This window comes from Hylobates moloch, unplaced genomic scaffold (genome assembly GCF_009828535.3).
Source record: "Hylobates moloch isolate HMO894 unplaced genomic scaffold, HMol_V3 SCAFFOLD_18, whole genome shotgun sequence".
Lineage (NCBI taxonomy): Eukaryota > Metazoa > Chordata > Mammalia > Primates > Hylobatidae > Hylobates > Hylobates moloch.
The window spans coordinates 37,092,137-37,114,412 of record NW_026652293.1 but is presented as its reverse complement, the minus strand read 5'-3'; the positions used below and the strand labels follow the sequence as shown (position 1 = coordinate 37,114,412).

General features: G+C 37.2%; 1 protein-coding gene across 1 annotated transcript in view; it reads left to right on the top strand.

Annotated features, from left to right (window-relative positions):
* Positions 1–4,813: 4,813 nt before the first annotated feature.
* The window catches only part of UBE2U (ubiquitin conjugating enzyme E2 U), a 63,466-nt gene continuing 46,003 nt past the window's right edge, over positions 4,814–22,276 (top strand). The window contains exons 1-5 of the mRNA XM_032136801.2: positions 4,814–4,969; positions 6,494–6,575; positions 7,633–7,725; positions 11,624–11,721; positions 16,013–16,127. Coding sequence (XP_031992692.1) covers positions 4,904–4,969; positions 6,494–6,575; positions 7,633–7,725; positions 11,624–11,721; positions 16,013–16,127 — 454 coding nt within the window. The 5' untranslated portion in view covers positions 4,814–4,903. The remainder of the gene's footprint in view (positions 4,970–6,493; positions 6,576–7,632; positions 7,726–11,623; positions 11,722–16,012; positions 16,128–22,276) is intronic.

Sequence of the window (22,276 nt, the reverse complement as noted above, 5' to 3'; positions counted from 1 at the left end):
ATGTTCAGCACATGGAAAGTGCAGGTGTTGGCTATTACTTACTCTATGCCAGGTGTGACTGAGTCATTGGCAGGGATTATATCTTTTAATCCTCATAATGATCCTGCAAAGTAAGTATTACTATTGGCCGCAAATTACAGATGAGAACATTGTAGGTACCGGGAAGTTAAGTAACTTCTTCAAGACGATCTTTACGGGTTAATAAGACACAGAACAGAACCCAGGTCTGCCTTGAAGGCACATTCTATTTATCAACAGACTTATTAATAAGTTAAAGCAGTGGAAGGACTGAAGATGGGGATTTATTTTCCCGATTGAGTTGGTTTGTCTAACCCACCACCAAACACAACAAAGCTGATGAACAAGGCAGAGAAAGACAGGGCTCAGGAGTGAGAAGTGACAAGAAGATTATGACAGCAATAATATCATGTATGTGAAAAGTTTACTAAAACTAACATTTGTTGTAATAAATGGAAGGTGATAGTATGCAGAGAAAATATTTTCAGATGGGCCTTTCCTTATAAATTTCCAATTTTGAGTGACTCAGATGGCTGAACAGCTGATGCTATTAGTTTTCAGCTCCTGCTGCTATAATATTAATTGTAGGAGGCAAACCTAGCCAGCTGCTACACAGATGCTAGATGCTAGGTACACACACACACGCACACACACATGCACACACACACACACGCACACACGCATGCACAGGATAAGATATGCTATGATTGTGCCAAGGCACTCCAGCCTGAGCAACAGAGGAAAACTCTCTAAAAAACAAAAAGAGAGACAGAAAAAATACAAGATGCTGGCCAGCCAGTGAGTACATCTGTGATCTTGTTTAGTTAGCATCTCCAAACACAACAGTGCCAAACCCTAACATTGGCAGGAAGCTTTTTATTTCTCAAAAAATTCATTCCCAAATTATTTTTGGAAAGCTTAACCTGTTTGTCCCCTCAGCCCCTCCAGGTGTGGGACTTTCGTAAGTGTCTTTCCCTTCCTTTTTGGTGTCCTGGGGATTTTGCTTATAAAATGTGCCTTGGCTGCAGCTCTGCAGCCTCTTCTGCTCTGGTGGCTCTTGCTCTCAGGGGTGCTTCTGATTCATTGTCTACTCTGTCCCTGTCCTCCAGACGTTAACCTCCTATGTGTCATGGAGCTGGCTGAGCTTCTCTACATCACCCAGCTCTTCACATCTCTGCAACCCTCTTCCTTTGCTTACGCCTAGTTCTTTCATGGAAGGTCATTTTCCTGGCCCCAAAACTTTCTATTCTGCTGAGTTCAATTCAATCAGAATATACTGATACCTCCTCTGAGCCAGGTGCTTGGTGCTGGGAATGCAGTGATGAATAAACAGGTCTCCATGGCCTTAAGAAATTATATTCTAGTGAGGGACAAAACCCCATAAACAAGTAGTTTCAAAATAATGTGGTGATAATATACAAAGATGAACCCAGGTCAGATGAGAACACAACCCATTCTGGCAGTTCAGGATGGCTCCAAGGAGGCATCTATGTCTTTCAGGATGTGTTAACAGTTTTTAATTAGATTTAAAAAGAGGAAGAAAGGTCAGGGAGAAAAGATGATGAGCCTAGGCAAGATGGGTACGTACAGGAAAAAGATACACAGTTTAATGGAGTGAGTACCTCAAGTATGAAGCAGAGTGAGTGTCAATAAAAGTAGGGATAAATAGGAAAATATTATGGAATGCTCTGTTTGCCATGTTAAAAAATTTAGATTTAATTCTGTAGTGTGTGGTTTATCAAGCAAAAAAAGTCCACTTGCATACACATACAAATGTAGAGACAGACACATATAAAGTTGCCCATGATTTCAGCCATCCCACTTGCACCCCTGGAAGTAAATCCACATGTTGAAGAAGGGATAAGTTGGGATGAAGGGGAATCCCTTGAAGTATTTTAAGTAGAGAATTTCATGATCACATGTTAGTTTAAATACATTACTATCAAGTTTCATGACAGGCAAGTCTGGAGTCAGGGAGTACAATATAAAGAAGTTCTGTATCTAGGCAAGAGATGACAAGGTTATGAAATTGAGCATTAGTGGTAAGTCTTGAGAAGAAGCTATGATAACAGCATGTCTTGTGAGTCATGAGGAAGAGGAGGAGTCAGAGATGACTTTAAAGTTCCAACTGGGACAGAAGCTTCGTTGGGAGAAACAGTAATGAGTTGATTTTTGGATGTTTGAGTTTGAAATGTCTTTGGGACAAGACAGCTGGGTGATAACCACGCATTTGGATATAAATTAGTAGGTATACTAGTCAGAAGTCCCAAGAAGAGGTCAAAGCTAGTAATACAGGTTTGTTGTGGGGGGAGTCATATGAATATCTTCCAACTTGATTTTCATTGTGCTAAAGTATCATATAAATGCCATCTTCTAAAAATTCACAACAAAAAATGTTTTTCTTTACCTTAATTTTCTTTTACTTTACTTACTTTTATCTTTCTTTTACTTTAACATAATTTTCCCTAGAACGAAATTCTAAACAAAAGATGGAGGATTCTTATTGTATGACATGATGACTGTAGTTAATAAAAATGTGTTGTATCCTTGAAAATAGATGAGAATGGATTTTAGGTTTCCTCAGCATATGAGGTAATGCTTATATTAATTAGCTCAATTTAGCCATTCCATAATGTATACATATTTCAAGATATCATGTTTTCCATGATAAATAAATATATATATATTTTTTAATACATAAGATTCTGAATTCATTATCACAATAATCCATTAGGGTGGGAGAAAGGATTGTGGGACCACAATGATATGGACAAACCTAGTTAGGATCTCCAAACTAGGCCTATTCCCTTCTCACTGAAGTAGCCCTTTACTCACTTTCACCTGCCATTTGCAGTCTACACAAGCCCATGTTAAAATCTGATGGGATGGAAAGAAGGGCCAAAAAATTCAATCCCAGATCCCGTTGATGTTTTCATGGGAAAAAAATCCTTTATATTTAGTTTTATGAAACATAGAATAATAGCATTTTATTGTGTACATTTTAGTACTGTTAATATGTTGTTGGTGATTTCTAAGCTACCATACCTGGAGATGAAATTTACTGTGGGATCCTTCCAAGTGGTCTCCCCTACAACATTCTTCATAGAGCAGCCAGAGTAATCATGTAAATATAAATCAGAGCATGACACTCTCCTGTTTAAACCCATCCAATGGATTCCCATAGCTATTTAAATAAAGCCCAAACTTCCTACTGTGTTGTGTCTCATCTTTATCACAGTCCTCCCAGGCTCCTCCACGACCTCCCTGACCTTCCCTTGTTCCCTTTTCAAGACAAGCTCTTTCCTGACTCAAAAATATCCTGTTTTCGTCTTCCTAGAACTCTCTGCCCTCAATATTTCATGTAGCAGGCTCCTTCTCATCTTTCATGTATGAGTTCAAAACTCCATTCCTTACAGAGGCATTTCCTGACCACCATTTCTAGTCCTTAATGACCTACCCCAATCTCTATCATGTTACTGTTTTATTATTGTCCACACAACGTTTATCACGATCTGAAATCATGATTTTTGTTTTGTATACTTGTTTATTGTATATTGGAGCCATAAAGACAGTTACTTCATTTGAATCTTTCACGTAAAAAAAAAGTATTTAATAAATATTTGTAAAATGAATGGACTAAATGAACATCCGGATTCCATAAAATTAGTAAGTAAAAAGTAAAAAAGAAAGCACTCTGAACAAAGATGCTGGTTTCTGTAGTTGGCGCTGGCAATGGAACTGTGTCTTTCAGTAGTTCCCACTCTGGTGAAGACAATAGACAATCGTGAGGCCGTATGGCAAATGTTAACTAGGAGGCAAATAGAAGGTCCTGTGGGATCACAAAAGAAAGGATCCCTTAAAGAGTCGTTAAAATCTGAAGGATGAGTGAGTGAAGGGGAAATGAGGGCTGAAGGGGTGGAAGGAATGTGGTAAACGACTAGGTAGAAGGAACAGCAAGTGCGAAACTGTGTGGGAAGAGACGGGAGTCAGAGAAATTTTAAGCAGTTCCCTGTTCCTGGAGCACTTCCCCAGGGTGATTGTAGGATTTGATGACATAACAGCATTGCACACTACTGTGAATGATAACTCGCCATGTAAGTTAAGATATTGTTATGCAGACCTGTACCTACCAGTCACTTATTATATCTTTTGATATTCAAAGAAAAAGGAAGGATAATTTCAAAGAGGGACTTCGTGTGACGGCTTCTGTGACTTACACGCTGGGTCCTGGGACCTCACCCCATCCTCTACACTAGTTGTGTAGAGTCCATGTTGATGGGCTGAGAAGGCATGGTGTTGCCTTGACCACGAATCTCATTGGCCTTTCAAAGGGGAAACTGTTGTAGGATTGGCTGTGGAGATATCAAGAGGCCTGCCCCCTGTCGCTGATTGGGTGAGAGCGGCCAACCTCCTGCCTCCGTCTCTCCGCGGCCCCACAGGGGGCCTGTTGCTTGGCAACCGATTTGCTTCCTCTGGTGCGTGGCTGCGGGGTTGCACCTGTGAAACGGAGACAACCTGCTAGGACCTTGATAGGCGTACACTGCTCACTCCCACTCACGCGCCGACGACACAGGCTTGTCTCCATTGCTCATCCAAGTTTGTCTTGAGACTGGGCTGTGAGCTGGCACTGCAGTGATATGCCGCAAATGAGGAAGTGCCCAAGTTTTCCTTCGGGAAGTTCTCGTTTAGAGGAGTCAGGAGAAAAAGTCATTGTTATATCCCAAATTTAGAAGCCACTTATCTTGGTAGCGTTCTGAGGTTCTAGAAAGCAAGTAAACTTATGTCAGTTTACTAAGTGTGGGAAAGTGACCCATAACTTCAAACATCTGCCTCAGAGTAAACCTGAGGCATTTGGGGACAAGTGCCAGACCCTCCGCTGCCTATCATGCAAAGCAGAGCTTACCGCTTGCTGCAAAGAGACTTTTGTGATACCAAGGAGAACAATTATAAGGTAAGTACTGGGCACGTGGAGGGATGTGTTTCATTGTGCAATAATTTTTAAAAGGCAGTTTAACCCATGTTTATTCTATAAGTAGTAATTTAGTTAAACCTGATTTGCCACTACGGTATTGTTATTTAATAAATCTATTTCACTAAAGTAATGCATTTCATATTAATAACAATTATTATTACTTCAAAATAATAATGCTTAACAATATTGAACATATTATGCAGAGTAATTTATGTGGATCTAGGCACTGAATATCAGGGTCTGTCCTGTAGTTAGTAACTAGTAGGTGCAGGTTTATGCTCATTAATTATAATACTATACAATAAGTAGTATTTCATTTTACCTACCAAAAACCTAAGCCTCAGAAATATTCTGTAAAGATTTTGCCCCATGATTCCATTACAGGGTTTTCAGACTTCAAAGCCCTAGTTCTTAATTCTTGTGTTCCACTACTTACTGTCTAGTGCACTTTTACCAGCATAACACATAAATGCCTTCCGTTTATAGTTTTAACACAAAAGAAGCAATGTCCTTGGCCTTGAACGCCACCAATGAGGTTATCAATGTCCATGGGTGCCACAGGCTGATTTATGGAAAATGAAAAATGGAAGAGGGGGCGAAGAGGGAGTGCTTAAGGGAAAGAATAGAAAGAAAGCTGTCCATGGAAGGTATAGAGTGTTTCCCACAGTTGCTTCAGGTGTAGTTCAGTGGCATTGTTCAGTTTTTACCTCTACTATAGAAGTACTGCCTTCACTGGAGATGTTAGGAACAATTATGGAGTCCAACAGCAAACATTCCAGGGGCATGGACCTAACATTTGATATTGTTTCTGCTCATCCTGAGCTTTGTAGTTCTCTGTTGAAAGAGAATCCAATGATGAAATATTTAAATATAGATAATAGAGAGACAGTGCTCACCCGGACAAGCACTAACATACTTAATAACTATGTGGGTGCTCAGAAGTGTTTTTGTGTGTATGTAAGTGTGTTACTGAATGTAATTCATAAGGTTTTCTATGAAATACATTCTTGTCCCTCCATTGGAACAACTCCTCAAGTATAGGAAAACTTTTCTTTTATATACAAGTGTAATTTTGGATTTTTTCTTAATGAAAATGTTCCCACTTCCTGCCTTTCATATAGCAATTCATATAGCTCTAAAATGTTTTGAAGAAACATAGGCTTTCCAATTATTTCTTTCTTTTAAGGTTTGAATCTTAAATTGGTTATTGATTTACACAAACGGTATATAAGCCACACCTCCTAATCTTGACTTTCTAGTCCCACTTGTGATTTCCACACTTATGATTTATTTTTATTTACTATTGCATATGTTTTCTGGGATCTATATTAACTTCTGTGTAATAAGACATATAACACTTTCCCAGAGCATCAAACAAGTAAACTTATCAAGGAAAGAAAATTTAGAGTTTTTAAAATTCAGTGTGACCTGGTATATGATTTTCAAAACTTCAATAAATACTTAATAAGTTTCATCTGATTTAATTTTGTTTTTAACTTCAAGAGTATCACTGCTAGGCCTGTAAGTGAAGATATGATGGAATGGGAAGTCGAAATTGAAGGTCTACAGAATTCAGTTTGGCAGGGTTTGTATTTTCAAAATCAATCTATTTTTTTAAAAAGTCTTTATACCATTATTAGCCCATCCTCTTTTTATGTAGGATAAGGTCACATTATATAAATTTCCTGAAATTCTTCTTTGTATGCATAAGTTTGCATTATACCAGTTGTCTAAAATTCTAAAAATATTCCCATTATTTTTTCATTTATGACTTTTTGGCCATGTGTCAACATAGATGGAAATTTGGGGTATTTTTCTTTATGCCAAATCTTAATTTTATCACATTTTTTAAGAAGCAGACACAATAAAGCATATCAATTGAGAATGTCTTCTGTCTTCCGTGAGATCAGGGAATAACTATCAAAATTCCTATTGGCTTCAAAACCCCACAGTTACTTCTCATTTTTTCCTTTATGATTTTCCCCTAAATTTTCATAAATCAAAAAATCTCAAGAACACTAAGCCACTATAAACTTTAATGATCATGTTTTCTTTCAATTGTGGATTAATAAGATAGATTCCTTGAGTGAGGTAGGGGAGACAAACACATCAGCTGATAATTACAATAAAATATACGTTATTATGGATTTTGAACAGAATGCTAAAGAGGAAGAGGATTAGTTAATTAATTATGCCTGAGGGAGTCAGGAATGTCTGCCCAAGGAGATCACATTTGAGTTGAGTCCTGAAGAATGTGTAAGAGTCTGCCAGGTTCAGAAGGAGAAGGAAATTCGGGCAGAGTAAACAGCACAGCAAAGACTTGTAGACAAGAAAGAGTGTAGCAGATTCTGGGAATGTGAGTTCAGTCAGTACGAGATACAACAGAGCGGGTGGATGTTAGGGGGACAAAGGTAGTAGATGGAAAGGACTAGTGGGAAAGAGACTGAAAATGTATGATTATAATAGATTGTGAAGTGTCTGTTATACTAATCCAGAGGAGTCTGTGCACTCTATGAATCAATTTACTTAAAAATAAAACTGTGGAAAGACTAAACCGTAGGGAGAAACTCCAGTGTTAATCAGGTTACAGTTAATCAATACAACATGACACTTTAGTAAAAATGTTTATTTCTGTATTACAGGTTTAGTCTTCCAACTGACAATACATTTTACATCGGAGTACAACTATGCTCCTCCAGTTGTGAAATTTGTAACAATTCCTTTTCATCCAAATGGTAAGAACTAAATGACATTTTTATCATTAGAGGCTTTGTCCCTATTATCCTTGTTTCTTATAATAATCATGTTTCTTTTTAAAAACTTCATTATGATTCTAAAAGCAAGAACTCTCATTGGGGAAAATACGAAAAGGCTGGAAAAATTAACAATCACCTTAAATCCTAATGCAAAGAGAAAATACTGTCAACATTTTGCCAAATTTATTTTCCTTTTTTCTATGTATGAATTTTTTCTATACAGTTGAGGTATTACACATGAAGTTTTGCCTCTAGGTTTTTAATTTTATTTATTTTATTGTGTTTTTTTGAGACAGAGTCTCGCTCTGTCGCCCAGGCTGGAATGCAGTGGTGTGATCTTGGCTCACTGCAAGCTCCACCTCCCAGGTTCAATGGATTCTCCTGCCTCAGCCTCCCCAGTAGCTGGGACTACAGGCATGCGCCGCCACACCTGGCTAGTTTTTGTATTTTTAGTAGAGATGGGGTTTCACCATTTGGACCAAGCTGGTCTTGAACTCCTGACCATCCTCCCGCTTTGGCCTTCCAAAATGCTGGGATTACAGCCATGAGCCACTGCGCCTGGACTAGGTTTTTAATTTTAAAACTATGTCTTTTTTCTGCATTATTAAACATTCTTCAAAAGATCATCTTAAATGGTTCAACAATACACTTAACCATTCCTGTATTGTTCAATATTTTAGTTGGATCTAATTTTTCATTATTATAAAAAAAGATGCACTAGACAGATTAACTTTTTTTAAAAAAAAAAGGAAGTTAGATTGCTACTTAAAGTTATACACAAAACGAATTCCTGAAGGATCAAAAATCTAAAAATTTTAAATGCTGGAAAAGAAGGAAATCTAATAGAATTTTTATGGGCTTGGTAAGGAAGACCTTTCTCAGCATGATAAAACCCAGTAACTGTTTGGAAAATATGACACATTAAACTGCAAAACCTGTTAAAACTTCTCTACAGCCGACGACATTATACTCAGAAGTCAAAGACACTGACTTTTGCAAACTGAGGGAAAGTATTTGCAATGCATGTAACAGAATATGTATATCATATGAAGAACACTTGTCAATCAATAAAAAAAAGAACATAAAGCAATTAAAAAATGGACAAAGGCTATAAACAAACACTGGATAGAATAAACAACAAAAATAAACATTAAAAGATTATCAATCTCACCAGTAAGAAAATAAAAGCAAATTAAAACAAAAAATATTGTTATTTATCACATATTCATAAAATGTCAAAATATAACATACATATTTAGTTGGCATGGGTAGACATTGTTCCTCTGATATAATCATGACCTTTTGAGGAAGTAGTGTGACAGTTTCTAATCAGGTATAAAATGCATATATCCCTAAATTCCCATAATGCCATGTTTATAAACTATTCTGTAGAAATATTAGCACAAGTGTGCAAGAGTATATTTAAAGATGTTTATTCCCACCAGGCTCAGTGGATGATGCCTGTTATCCCAGTACTTTGGGTGGCCGGTGGGGAGTATTGCTTGGGTCCAGGAGTTTGACACCAGCCTGGGCAACATAGTGAGACCTGTCTCTACAGAAAATAAAAAAATTGGCTTGGCATAGTAGCATGTGCCTGTAGTCCTGGCTACTTCCGGTCTGAGGTAGGAGGATTGCTTGAGCCCAGGAGGTCGAGGCTGCAGTGAGCCATGATTGTGCCATTGCACTCCAGCCTGGGCAATACAGCAAGATGCTGCCACACACACACACACCAAAAAAAAAAAAAAAAAAAAAAAAAGATGTTTATTCCCAACAGCAATGTTAGAAATAGGAAAAATGGAAATAACTTCAATCTCCATTAACATAGGAATTTTAAGTGAAATATCCTACAGTTATGTGTATTGCTCCTAAACAGAATGAGGACGGTCTACGAACCTTTTAGGTCTAAATCATTGCTATATCCTTAGAATCTTCACTGCCTGGCATATAGCAGGTATTCAGATATTTTTTGAATAAATATTTATGTCCAGAAGTATGTTGAAAATACATTGTTAAGTGAAAAAATACTTTGAACAATAAAATGTAAAATATATTCCCATTTAATAAACACACACATATGGGTGTGTATACCTATATGTGTTTGTGTGTATATTTGTATAGACCAACTGGTAATATTGGTCTCGAATAGTAGAAATAGTAGGCAGGGGAACATTCATATTTTACATTAGATTTTTTATGTTATTTTTTCCCAAGTACATTATTTTATTATAATTAAAACCTATTTTTGGTCTCTATAACACAAAATTAATGACATACATGTGCCTTTATTTGTTTAAAATAGTTAGAATTATTGGATTAAATTCAATGGGGGGGTATTCTTATCCCCTAGTCCTCATCCCTCCCACTTTCATAAAGCAGAGGGAACTTCAGTCTCTAGGAGGGAAGGTATAGGAAAACTTGTGACTGCTCTTTTGTATCCCCCATCACTCCTCCCAGAAGTCACTTACCTGATTAGGGAGATGAAGGAAAGAATTGAGCATGCGTGGCACAGAACTTTCTCAACACTCTCTCTTTCTAACCATACGGGGTATAGTCTCTTTTGCTCCAGGCAGGAAACTTACGCAGGCCTTCAGTTTGGGTTTGGGAGTTAAGTTCAAATTAGGGGGACTTTTGTGGAGCCTGATTAAAGCCATTCATCAAGTGTGTTCTCCATTTCAGTCTTATGTACAATGAAGCTGATGTTTTTACTTCCACCTTTTAACACTTTGATCTATTTCATAATTACATATGAACTTCAGGAGAGAGAAGGGTTATTTACCAGCTTTCAACCACCCCCACTCCCCCGCTCGCCCCGTAAAAGATGGCTATGTACAGTTTTAAGTCTTTATATAAAAAGCCAAATTGCCTTTCGGTGGTATTTATACTCCTACCAAAAAGTATATATAAAGTTCTTATTTTAGCACCTTCCAATTCTGGCCATTGAAACTTGGAAGAAATTTTTTTGCCAATTTGGTAAGAGTCTTGCTATTATTTTAATAAGCACGTCTTTGAATACTTGAGAAGTAAACATTTCCCACATTGTTGATTCTTATTTTGTGACTTGTATGACATGTTATCACATTGTCCTAGATGTTGCAAATATTTCCTCTAATTTATCATTAATTTTCAACTTTGTTTATGCTGTTTTATCACATCTGAGATTTAAAGATTTTTATATTTAAAATAAATTTATATTTAAGATCTATTAATCTTGTCCTTTGAGGTTTTTGCAGTTGTCTTTCATCTTAGATGATCCTCTCCCAAAAGAAAATAAAATAGTCATTTTAAGTTTCTTCTAGTCATTCTAGAGTTTTATTTTTCTTATTTAACTCTATTCTTTTATTTTTTCAAACACTAGATTACTTAACTGTGTTAGGGCATAGGCCAAGCTCCTGTACATCTTTCCAACTTAATATAACAGGCCAAAGCTGGAGGGAAGTCGTGTTCATCCTCAACGTGAGGATTCCATTTCTGGGACTAAGGCATTTACTGTTTGTCACCATTTCCAGTCAGGGGGAAGGGGAAAAAAAAGAAGGAAAACCAGCTTCCTTTAAAAAATGACTCAGAAATTTCACACTTATCTTTATATCCCACAACCAAAACTTAGTCACAAGGCCACATCTTGCTAAAGGAGAGGATAGGAAAACAGTAGGGGCATCTGTGTATTCAGCTAAAACAACATGGTAATGGGTGGGAACCAGGGGTGGGTATAGTGCTTCTCATTTCAGACGGAAGAACCAGGAAAAAGGAAGAGTAAATGCAGATAATTTTTCTGACTTATCATTTTGATGTTTGTAAGTTTTAAATAATAATTTATTATAAATGCAAATATCAATTTGCATTTATATATTAAATATATTAAAATATTATTTTAATACAGTAGACCCACATACTGGTCAGCCCTGTATAGACTTTTTGGACAACCCTAAGAAGTGGAATACAAACTATACATTGAGCAGCATCTTACTTGCCCTACAGGTAAGAATGGGTTTCATATAATCCTCTCTTTAATACTTTTAATTACCCTAATTATTCAAACTATAAGGATTAAAATATACAATGCATATTTAAGTATTTAAAGAATTTGAGAAGTTTATTTAAATCCATACTTCTATATGAAGGCTACAAAGTGGAACTTACTTAAATCATAAAGACTATTACTTAAAGTGAAATTGATAGTTAAGGCCCCTCAAGACCAAAGAATACGTACCTCATAAAAGAAAAAAATAATTATTTAGATGGTTTCAATTCTGAAAATACAACCTTAGGTTTTCTTTTGGCTCCTAACTTCACTTCCTGATGTTGAACAAGCCTTTTAGATCTTTCTTCATTTATAGACCTTGCCTTCCTGAGAGAGGTGGATAAAGTGACTACAACTTAAAATGTTCACTTTTGTTTTTTGTTTCTGACAGTGCTAGTTAGCTGCTTTCTGTCTCATTAGTGTTCACATCAAACCCAGTGAACAAATATCCCAAGGATTTTCTCCTCTCCTCAGATGCCTGTTTCTCAAATGCCACCTTTACCCACTGGACCCATGGCCCTTAGAAGCATACCTCAGTGTTGTGCTATTTCTTTTCTTTTCTTTTTTTTTCTTTTTTTATTTTGAGACAGGATCTTGTTCTGTCACCCAGGCTAGAGTGCAATGGCACAATCCTGGCTCACTGCAGCCTCAACCTCCTGGGCTCAAGTGATCCTCCCACCTCAGCCTCTCAAGTAGCTGGGACAACAGGCATGCCCTACCATGGAAGGCTAATTTTTTAACTTTTCTCTAGAGACGGGGTCTCACTCACTATGTTGCTCAGGCTGGCCTCAAACTCCTGGGCTCAAGCGATGCTCCCACCTGAGCCTCCCGAAATGCTGGAATTACAGGTAAGAGCCACCACATCCACCCAGTGTTGTGTTATTTCTGGTCCTTAAAACTGCCTCCTTTCTCATCTGATGCTAAAATGAATTATTTCAGTGAACTTGCTTTGACCTCTTAGATCTAGCTTAGGAATAATCTATCCATGACCTACTTATCACTAATAATATCTGAAGATAAATAATTACATTTTGATTATCTAGAATACTTGCAATATAAAATATTCTCGCATAACTGAGCTTTTAAATATAGAATTATAATATAAATTGCATTTCTTCTATTTCTTATATTTGAAAATAAATAAAATAATACTTTGCTGGCTAGTCATCTTAGCATACTAAGTAAAATATAATCTTTAGGAAAGAGTCAATGTTCAGTTCATTCATTCTACAAATATGTATTGAGGATGTACTTATGTGAGGCTATATTCTAGGAAAGAGACATTTGAGCAAAAATTTTAAGCGAGTGAGTGAGTGTGATATGCAGAAATCTGGGGTTAATCCTTTGGATTCCTTTAAACTGAGACATATTCTGATCTCATCCACCTAAACTAGAGTCTGCCCTAAGAATAGCAAAATGATCCCAAAATGTAATGAGTAAGGGCAAACCAGAATGAACTGGTGAAAATTTTGAATTGCAGAATAATTTGATAAAAGGAAAATGTGGGGCTCTGAGTTAGATTGCTTGGCTTCACATCCTGGTTCTGCCACTTGATACCTTTGTATCATTGGACAAATTTTTCCACTTCTCAATGTTTCAATTTCTTCATCAGTAAAATGGGGCTGTTGTTACCTCATGTAACCTGTGAGGAGGAAATTAATTAGTGCATGTAAAGAATTCGGAACTGTGCCTGGTCCAAGAAAATAACTCAATAGTTAACACAGGTCGAGTATTTCTTATCTGGAATGCTTAGGAATTGGGAATTTTTCCAATTTTTGAATATTTGCATTATATATACTTACCATTTGAGCATCCCAAATTTGAAAATTTGAAATCTGACATGCTCCAGTGAGCATTTCCTTTGCACATCATGTCGGTGCTCAAAAAGTTTTGAATTTGGGGGTATTTAGGATTTCAGGTTTTCAGATTTAGGATGCTGAACCTCTAGTTAGTTAATATCATGACTGTTCTTACTATTAAACAGTAATGCAAAGTGACACCAAAGTGTTGCCAAATATATCATGGAAAGCCCGTAGATAACACAGTTTTGTCTTTTTATTTTTCAAAAACATTAATAAAACAAATACGCCCACATTACAAAAGATTTTTAAGATAATGGGAAGGAAAAGAAAATCACTGATAATTATAAAGAAAACCTTTAACTCTACTGTTACTAGGAAAGAGCTTTCTGCTCTTTACTCCTGTGTTTCTGTTTAGAATCTTTCAGTGGATCCCACCTTCTCCACAGGTGTAAGCTCTAGTTCTGTTGCACATATAATCCTCACACCTAGACTCTCCCTAACACACCAGGCAATCCTGCTCATACTTATATCTTCATGCTTTTCTGCACTCACATTACTTGGTTCAATTCATATCAAAAAACATTCACAGAGTTCTAAAGTTACCTTAGAAATGGTCAGTCTCCAGTTCCCCTCTGCCTGGCAACTCATTTTCTCCTCACCTCTTCCTCAGTCTGTCCAGCAAGCAGCTGTTCATGTTGTTGTGAGAGTTAGAACAAATGAGTCTTCCTCTAGGATACCTTTTCTGATTTATTTTCCTAGGGAAAATTAATAGCTTTGGTTTTGGGGAGCTTCCTTTGCTACACACCCAACAGTACCCTGAGCAGATTCCCGTTAGAACACTAATACTATAATGCACACACTGCTTACTTATCTGTCTTCCCCTATTGGACTGCAAGCTCCCCAAAATCAGGAAACAAGTCTAATTCATCCTTTATTTCCTGGAGCATACCAAAGACAATGCTGACATTTGGTAGATATTAAATAAAATGAATGAATGAACGAACCTGAATTTTTACATTGTTGCAATTATGGTATGTATATTGCCGTGTGCTTCACAACAAGGATACATTCTGAGAAATGAGTTGTTAAACATTTCGTCGCTGTTTGAAAATCATGGAGTGGGCCGGGCGCGGTGGCTCACGCTTGTAATCCCAGTACTTTGGGAGGCCGAGGCGGGCGGATCACGAGGTCAGGAGGTCAAGACCATCCTGGCGAACATGGTGAAACCCTGTCTCTACTAAAAATACAAAAAATTAGCCAGGCGAGGTGGCGGGCGCCTGTAGTCCCAGCTACTCGGGAGGCTGAGGCAGGAGAATGGCGTGAACCCCGGGAGGCAGAGCTTGCAGTGAGCTGAGATCTCACCACTGCACTCTAGCCTGGGCGACAGAGCCAGACTCCATCTCAAAAAAAAAAAAAACAGAAAATCATGGAGTGTACTTAGACAAACCAAGATGGTATAGCTTAATACATACCTAGGCTATGTTATAGCCTGTTGCTCCTAGGCTGCAAACCTATACAACATGTTACTGTACTAAACACTATAGGCCATTGGTAACACAATGGTAAATATTTGTGTATCTACATATAGAAAAAGTACAGTAAAAATTTGGTATTATTATCTTATGGGACCACCATGATATATGCTGTCTGTTGTTGACTGAAACATTGTTATGTGGCACATGAGTATGTAAACTACATAGCCTGTTTCTTTTTCACTTCACATTGTCTCTCAAGTAACTTCCATATGGTTATAATCAATATTTTCATAGCTGTTCAATATTCCTTTGAAGGTCAGTGCTGCACAATAGAACTTTCTGCACTGATGGAGATGTCCAATATATCTGAACTGTTCAATACAGTAGCCGCTAGTCATATGTGGCAACTGAGCACTTGAAATGTTGCCACTGTGACTAGGGAGCTGAATTTTTCATTTCTTTAATTTTAATTATTTTAAATGTAAATAACCACCTGTGACTGTGCCTACAGTGATGGGCAATACAAGTTGAGACCATAATTACTAACTACTTCTTTCTTAATAACAAATGAGATACATTTTCAATTATCACACTGTTATTCAAGGGAAGTGTACTTGAAATGTTGTTTAAAATATTTTGAATTTTAAATACAGTAACCACCATCAACTAAAATTTTTATAATCTTAATTTAAATTCAACTTAAATGTATATGCTAGGAAGGAATAAGTTACAGAAAGGAACTTGTAACTTGTTTTTTGATCTATCATAGTTTTATACCGTACATTCATGAGCCTAAGGTTAGGTTTCTTTAGAGTACAGACTATGTCTCATGTTATTTTTTAATCCATTTCCAGATCCATACATAGTAAGCATTTAATAAATGCTTACTGAAAGTTGTATATATTGGTTTGTCTTTTTGCTCTAAAAAAAGTTTACAATTGAAATTATATGTTGTCTGTGTTTTCCTATAGGTTATGCTTTCTAATCCAGTGCCAGAGAATCCAGTGAATTTGGAAGCAGCCAGAATACTGGTTAAAGATGAATCTCTGTACAGATCAATTCTAAAACTTAACAGGCCATTACAAAGTAAGAAGTGTCTACTTCTGTCAGGTGTAGTGGCTCATGCCTGTAATCCCAACACTTTGGGAGGCCAAGGTGGGTGGATCATCTGAGGTCCGGAGTTCGAGACCAGCCTGACCAACGTGGAGAAACCCTGTCTCTACTAAAATACAGAATTAGCTGGGTGTAGTGGCACATGCCAGTAATCCCAGCTACTCTGGAGGCTGAGGCAGGAGAATCGCTTGAACCTGGGAGGCGGAGGTTGCGGTGAGCCGAGATCATGCCATTGCACTCTAGCCCAGGCAACGACAGTGAAACTCCGTCTCAAAAAAAAAAAAAAAAAATAGAAGTACCTACTTTTTCTTATTTGGCAATTATCAATTATACTTTAAACATTTATAGCATAGTGATCTAGGAAATAATTGTTATATAAGGGAATATTTGAAATATTTTCTGTATCCATTTTCAGTAATGAAATGGTATTAAGATCTCTCCTACTGTAACTCTTTGTTAAACCAATCAGTGTGATCCTTTTTTAAAGGTCATCAAAGATCTTAAGCTCTGTATCTTTAAATATTATGGTCATATGCATGGATGGTGCCAAATGAAACTAGTCTACCCATCATAAAGATATGACATCTAATTTTAACTCTTCAGTCTGTAATGGGCATTTCCCAGACTTCACCTGCAGTACTCCAGATCTTACTGATTTGTACCACTTTTCTTCTTGATTAGCAAGATGTCAATGTTTTTTTTTTCCAGAGAGTTCCCTCCCCAGGAATTCCTTGTAAGAGTCTATATGGAAATAGAGCCTGAAGCTCTTCAGTCTTTCTGCTCCACTGAGCAGTGTTCTCCTGATACCCTTGGTATCCTGCCAGCAGCCTCATTGTGACTCTTAACTCCATTGCCTCCATTGCCCCTGTGTGCACTCTCTCTCTCTCTCTCTCCAGGTAGTAGGGCACTGCTTCTGGATTCTTGTGCACAGAAAGATTTCACACAGCTGAGAGCTGGGCCCCTACTGACATAGTTATTTCCTTTATATCCTGCCCACCTTCTTCCGGTAGCACACAGCAACCTTGCATAGTAGCTGGTATCATTACCTTCCCAATCAACAGGCTTTGGTTTCTTATAGTACTTTTTCTCTCAGATTTCCACTGTTTCTTCTTCTATTTCCCTTCCAGGACTCCCAATCCATTAGCTAGGTCTGTATAATTGTGACCAAGTTCAATTGTTCCTCCTCCGCAGGGTTTTGGGGTCTGATACAAATCAAATGGTGTTGATGAAGCATCTTTTCCAGTACCATAGAACTTTATTCTACGACAAAGTTCTTGGGGGAGCTATTTGATCACAAGCTTAAGGTGAAGCAGTTATAGAAAATTCCCTTCTTCTAAGTATGTGTTATATACTGATTTTATGCTTCTCTGGCTTGGTGGGCTTTCATCTGGAATACCAGTAGGCTCCACTCGGAGCCTCACATTTCTAAAGGTTGAAGAAACTGTATATATTTAGCCAATGGAAGAAAAGATAAAGGGCAGTTGTAAAAGCTGTTTTCAAATATTCGAAGAGATATTCTATGGAAAAAGATTTCTTCTGGGTTGCTTCAGAAAACTAACATAGGACAAACACTAAAGCTACAGGTCAGTCATACTTTCCCAGGGCTGCTGGGTTGTAGCAGAACTGAAGTTCGCATACGCAGGCTTGGCCCTGCCTTGTGTCAGAACATACCTTAAATGTATCAGGGACTTTACTCCATGATCCGTTGTCTGGAATTAATTTTATTGGCCAAAGTCTAAGCCTGGTATGTGATATGCAGACATGTAAATGTCGCTCATTACCCAAACTTTTCCCAACATTCGTTTTTTTGCCTACCCTGAATAGCTAGGTCTTTGCCTCGGTGTATTGACAAGAAGACCAAGCTTTAAGCTCAAACCCAGTGTGGAGGTCCGACGACCTTTCTGTTTCCTGACAGCCTCCTTTCCTTGTGGCCTGGCCCCTTTTCCTTTCTTAGAGGGCTCACATACCCCAGACTGCCTGAGAAAGTCCTGGTATAATTATTTCCAGTACCTCCTTTCACTTGCAATGTACCAGTTTGAACAAACAATTATATAGCCAGTTGGGTGCCCAGCTGATCTTTCCTAAAAGCAAATGACTCTATAGTTGCGCCATTCTTAATGGTAAAGTCCATCCAGGTCCCAGTTGGCCAAATATGAGGAAGAATTGTTTTAAATAATTCAAGTTACTTAAAAGAATGGACAAGACCAGGCTGGCAGTTATTAAACTCTCTATTACTAAAGGTATTCTTTGTAACTAGTGTTTATTTGATAGAGCTAAATGACCATTTTTCAGAGATGTTATCAAAGAGCTTCTTTGATAAAAAGCTCTGGTGCCAAGAATTGGATAAGGGGGCCTTTTAAATACCTTCCAACCTATTTTTCAACTAGTTTATGAAAACTCAGAGGAGGAAGGTCTGGAGACAATGTATAACAACTGTTTGCCTCATAGATTCTGAGTCTTGCTACTTACTTTCTAATTTGTTATGAGCTTTCTTAGGTTTCATATGAGCAATTATCTGCCCCTTTTTTCAGTTCATCCTTGTGAATTTTGATTTCTATGTAGTTATATTATCAAGTAATATTTATCTTCTGTTTGTCATAGTTGCTTTGATTTTTTAAAATATAAGTTTCATATCATTTTTAAAACCTTTTGTTGAAGAAAAATACAAGAATATAAAAAGAGTAAAGCTGAGTGGTGGTAGCTAAGCCTGAGGTAATTATTTTTTCTTAGCCAAGTATATTCCTATAGTTTTTGATAAAAAAGGAGGATCATCTAATACATTTCAGATGCTTATCTAAATAAGCTATAATTGACATGTCATAATACTAGAATAAAGGAGAATATAGAAGTATTAGGGAGTTTATAATACTGATTTGTGTGATATGCTTTTTAAAAACCTGATATTTCTACAAATACATGAGATTCTGCTTGTGATTAGGAAAATGTTGTGACAGACATTTGATTCTTCTCCAATTCAAGTTCCCAATTCGTTCACTGGGTTTTTAAAAATCCTTTTAATAATAGAGCAGTTTGAAAGCAAATTGTCTCTACAATTGAAGCAGGTGGTGTCTCATAGGATTCCAGGTTGCCATTTCTTTTTAAAGTGAGTATACTTCTTTGGTTAGGTGTAGGAATACCCCTTCCCCTGAGAAATATACTTTCTGGGTGTCAGGGGAAAACAAAATTTAGTCCAGTAGCATTGCTTACTTGTTAAAGAACATGAGCTTTAGCACCATCATTCAGAACCAGTTTTGTTGTTGATGATTACAGTTTTGTTACAGATATTCTGTTACTTACAAATGTCATAAGATACTAAAAAACTGAGTTTAACAGCATGGCAGAGTGTGGATCTATTTGCTCAGGTTACATACCTCTTTTTTCCTGTTTGTATCTCATTATACCAGAGAGTCCAGTAACTTTTCAGCAAAGTTTCTAAGTTGCTAGTTTTAATGAGAAAGTTAAGTATTTATTTTCTATCAAAGAAATATACGTTTACAGTTTTAGAAGACAAATAATAGGAATCAGTTTTGAATGAAATATGTTCTCTATCCCTGAGTGCTGCCTGCCAGAGGCAACAATGGCTTTCAACACATTTAGCTGTTTCATCTGGCATTCACCACCACATTTCTAAGTTGATTCTATACTAATATTTCTAAGCTTTTCGGTTTTAGATATTATTTATAGACTTCATCTTATAAAATACAAAGATTTTGCTTTTATACTACCATTCCTACCCACATTTCCTCTCTCCCATCCTCCTAGTATGATTTGGTTACATTAATATGACTTTATAAATACTTGTCACAGATAAACCATAAATGATTATCTTTCTTTTCTTGTACAAAAGGTCTGATTTTACATTCTTTTGTTTTTTATGTGTATACTATCTTTTCTTCTTCTAAACTTTCTGACAAAGCTATAAAATAGGTACTAGGTATTCAGCATAGAGTCTGTTTTGTTTTTGGAGCCCTCTTTCCTGTGGCACTCTATCCTTGCTCTTCATTTCTGAACTGTCAGTTCTCTTGCAGGTGTGCTGGGATGGCCTTTTTGGTGCCTGCCGGGTTGGAGCTCCTGCTTGCTGCTCAATCCCCATTTTCCTTGTGGTTGGTTTTGCTGCTTTGTTTTGTTGGAGCACATCTTCTAGGAGCTTCCTAGTACCTGGGAGCTAAACCTTTTATAACTTGCATGCCTAAAAATGTAAGTACGTTACTGTCATATGCTCATAGTTTGGTTAAATTTTAGTTTGGAAATAGTCTTCTTTCCAAATTGTAAATAGTTTACTACATTTTAGTTTCTAGTGTTGCTCTTGAGAAGTTTAATTTCATTCCGATGTCTAATTTTTCACGTGATTTATTCTTTTTTTTTTTCCTGGAAGCTTTTTAAACCTTCTTTTTATTCCCATTGATTTGAAATTTTTGATAGTATTTCTTTGTGTATCCTCCCCTTCTCTGCCTCCACATTACACAGGACATTTGATAAGCTTTTGAAATCTCAATCTCTAATCATTCAGTTCTGGAAAACTTTCTTATGTGATTTCTTTTATAATTTCTTCTCTCTTCATTTTCCCTATTATCTCTTCTAGATCTGCTCTGACTTGAATGTTGGGTCTATTAATCTGATCCTCTAATTTTTTTTTTTTTTTTTTTTTTTTAGATGGAGTCTCACTCTGTCGCCCAGGCTGGAGGGCAGTGGCGCGATCTCGGCTCACTGCAAGCTCCGCCTCCCGGGTTCACGCCATTCTCCTGCCTCAGCCTCCCGAGTAGCTGGGACTACAGGCGCCCGCCACCAGGCCCAGCTAATTTTTCTGTGTTTTTTTAGTAGAGATGGGGTTTCACTGTGTTAGCCAGGATGGTCTCGATCTCCTGACCTCATGATCTGCCTGCCTTGGCCTCCCAAAGTGCTGGGATTACAGGCATGAGCCGCTGTGCCCCGCCGATCCTCTAATTTTTTAAAACCAAATTTCTCCTATTATCCATCTCTTTGTTCGTTGTATATTCTGGAATATTTTGAGAAAAATGTTTCTGTTTCCTATTTTTCTCTTTTTTTGTGGTTAGGATTGTTCTCTTTTATGGTATTGACCTTGCTCAAATGTCTAGTGATCTTTGACTATCCATTCTTACGATGGACATACGATGAATGGACTATTAAAAAGACTGGAAGTTCTGAATACAGGCTGGGCTTGTTGACAGTTTTATTTCATTGTAGAATTATTCAGTGAAAACCTGGCCATTTCATTAGACTTAACTATTTCTCCTGAGAGGAATCTGCTAGTCTTGTGGAGAGAGAGAGAGAGGAGGGAGAGAGAGAGCAAGTGCAAGCAAGAGAGAGAGAGAGAGCACTGCTAGTACTCTGACAGCTGGACGAGGGGAGAGAATCAGGAATCTTGCCTGTTCGATATGATTTATTCTATTTTCAGTTTCTTACTCCGTCCTGTTTTGTTTCTACTGTCCTCCAGTCCTGAGTCTCTCCGGCCCAGTTTTTCCAGAGGTTAAATATCTTCCTTCTTGCGTGAGCAGTGGTCATCATCTGATCGCACAGGATGAGGGTATAAGTCTTTGGTGTCTGTGCTCTCCCTCTTACCCCTCCTTCCAGAGGTATCTGGCACCTTCAATTCCTGAACTGTTTCACAGGTTCTGAAGTGCGAATCCATTTGCTTTTCATTGGTCTCTCATCATGCAGTTTTTTTTTTCAAATTTCTATGGCCTGCTAAGACAGTTACCAATTGACATCTGCTTTCTATCTTGAAAAATTTTCTCGTCATCTTTCTTTTGCTCTCCTTGAGATTTTATATCTTATTTTTATTCCTTTATTACCATTTTATTGAGGCTTTGGAAATAGTGCACATAAAGCTGTATATTCAATCTCCAAGTAAACCAGAATCCTTTCATATTTTTTCCTTACAGTGAAAGATGACAGCTAGGAGTTACCTAAAGACCCACATAAATGTATCAGGTAAGTTTTCCTTTATACAATTTTATGTCGATTTATTTACCAAAAGGACTATTTATTTAAACCCTTTTATGTTTTTCATCATAATTAAATATTTGTTTTTGACTTAGAAATATCTTATAATATCTTTTTAAAATATTGTTTTCAGAAAGAATGTGGAAAATTTTGAATTC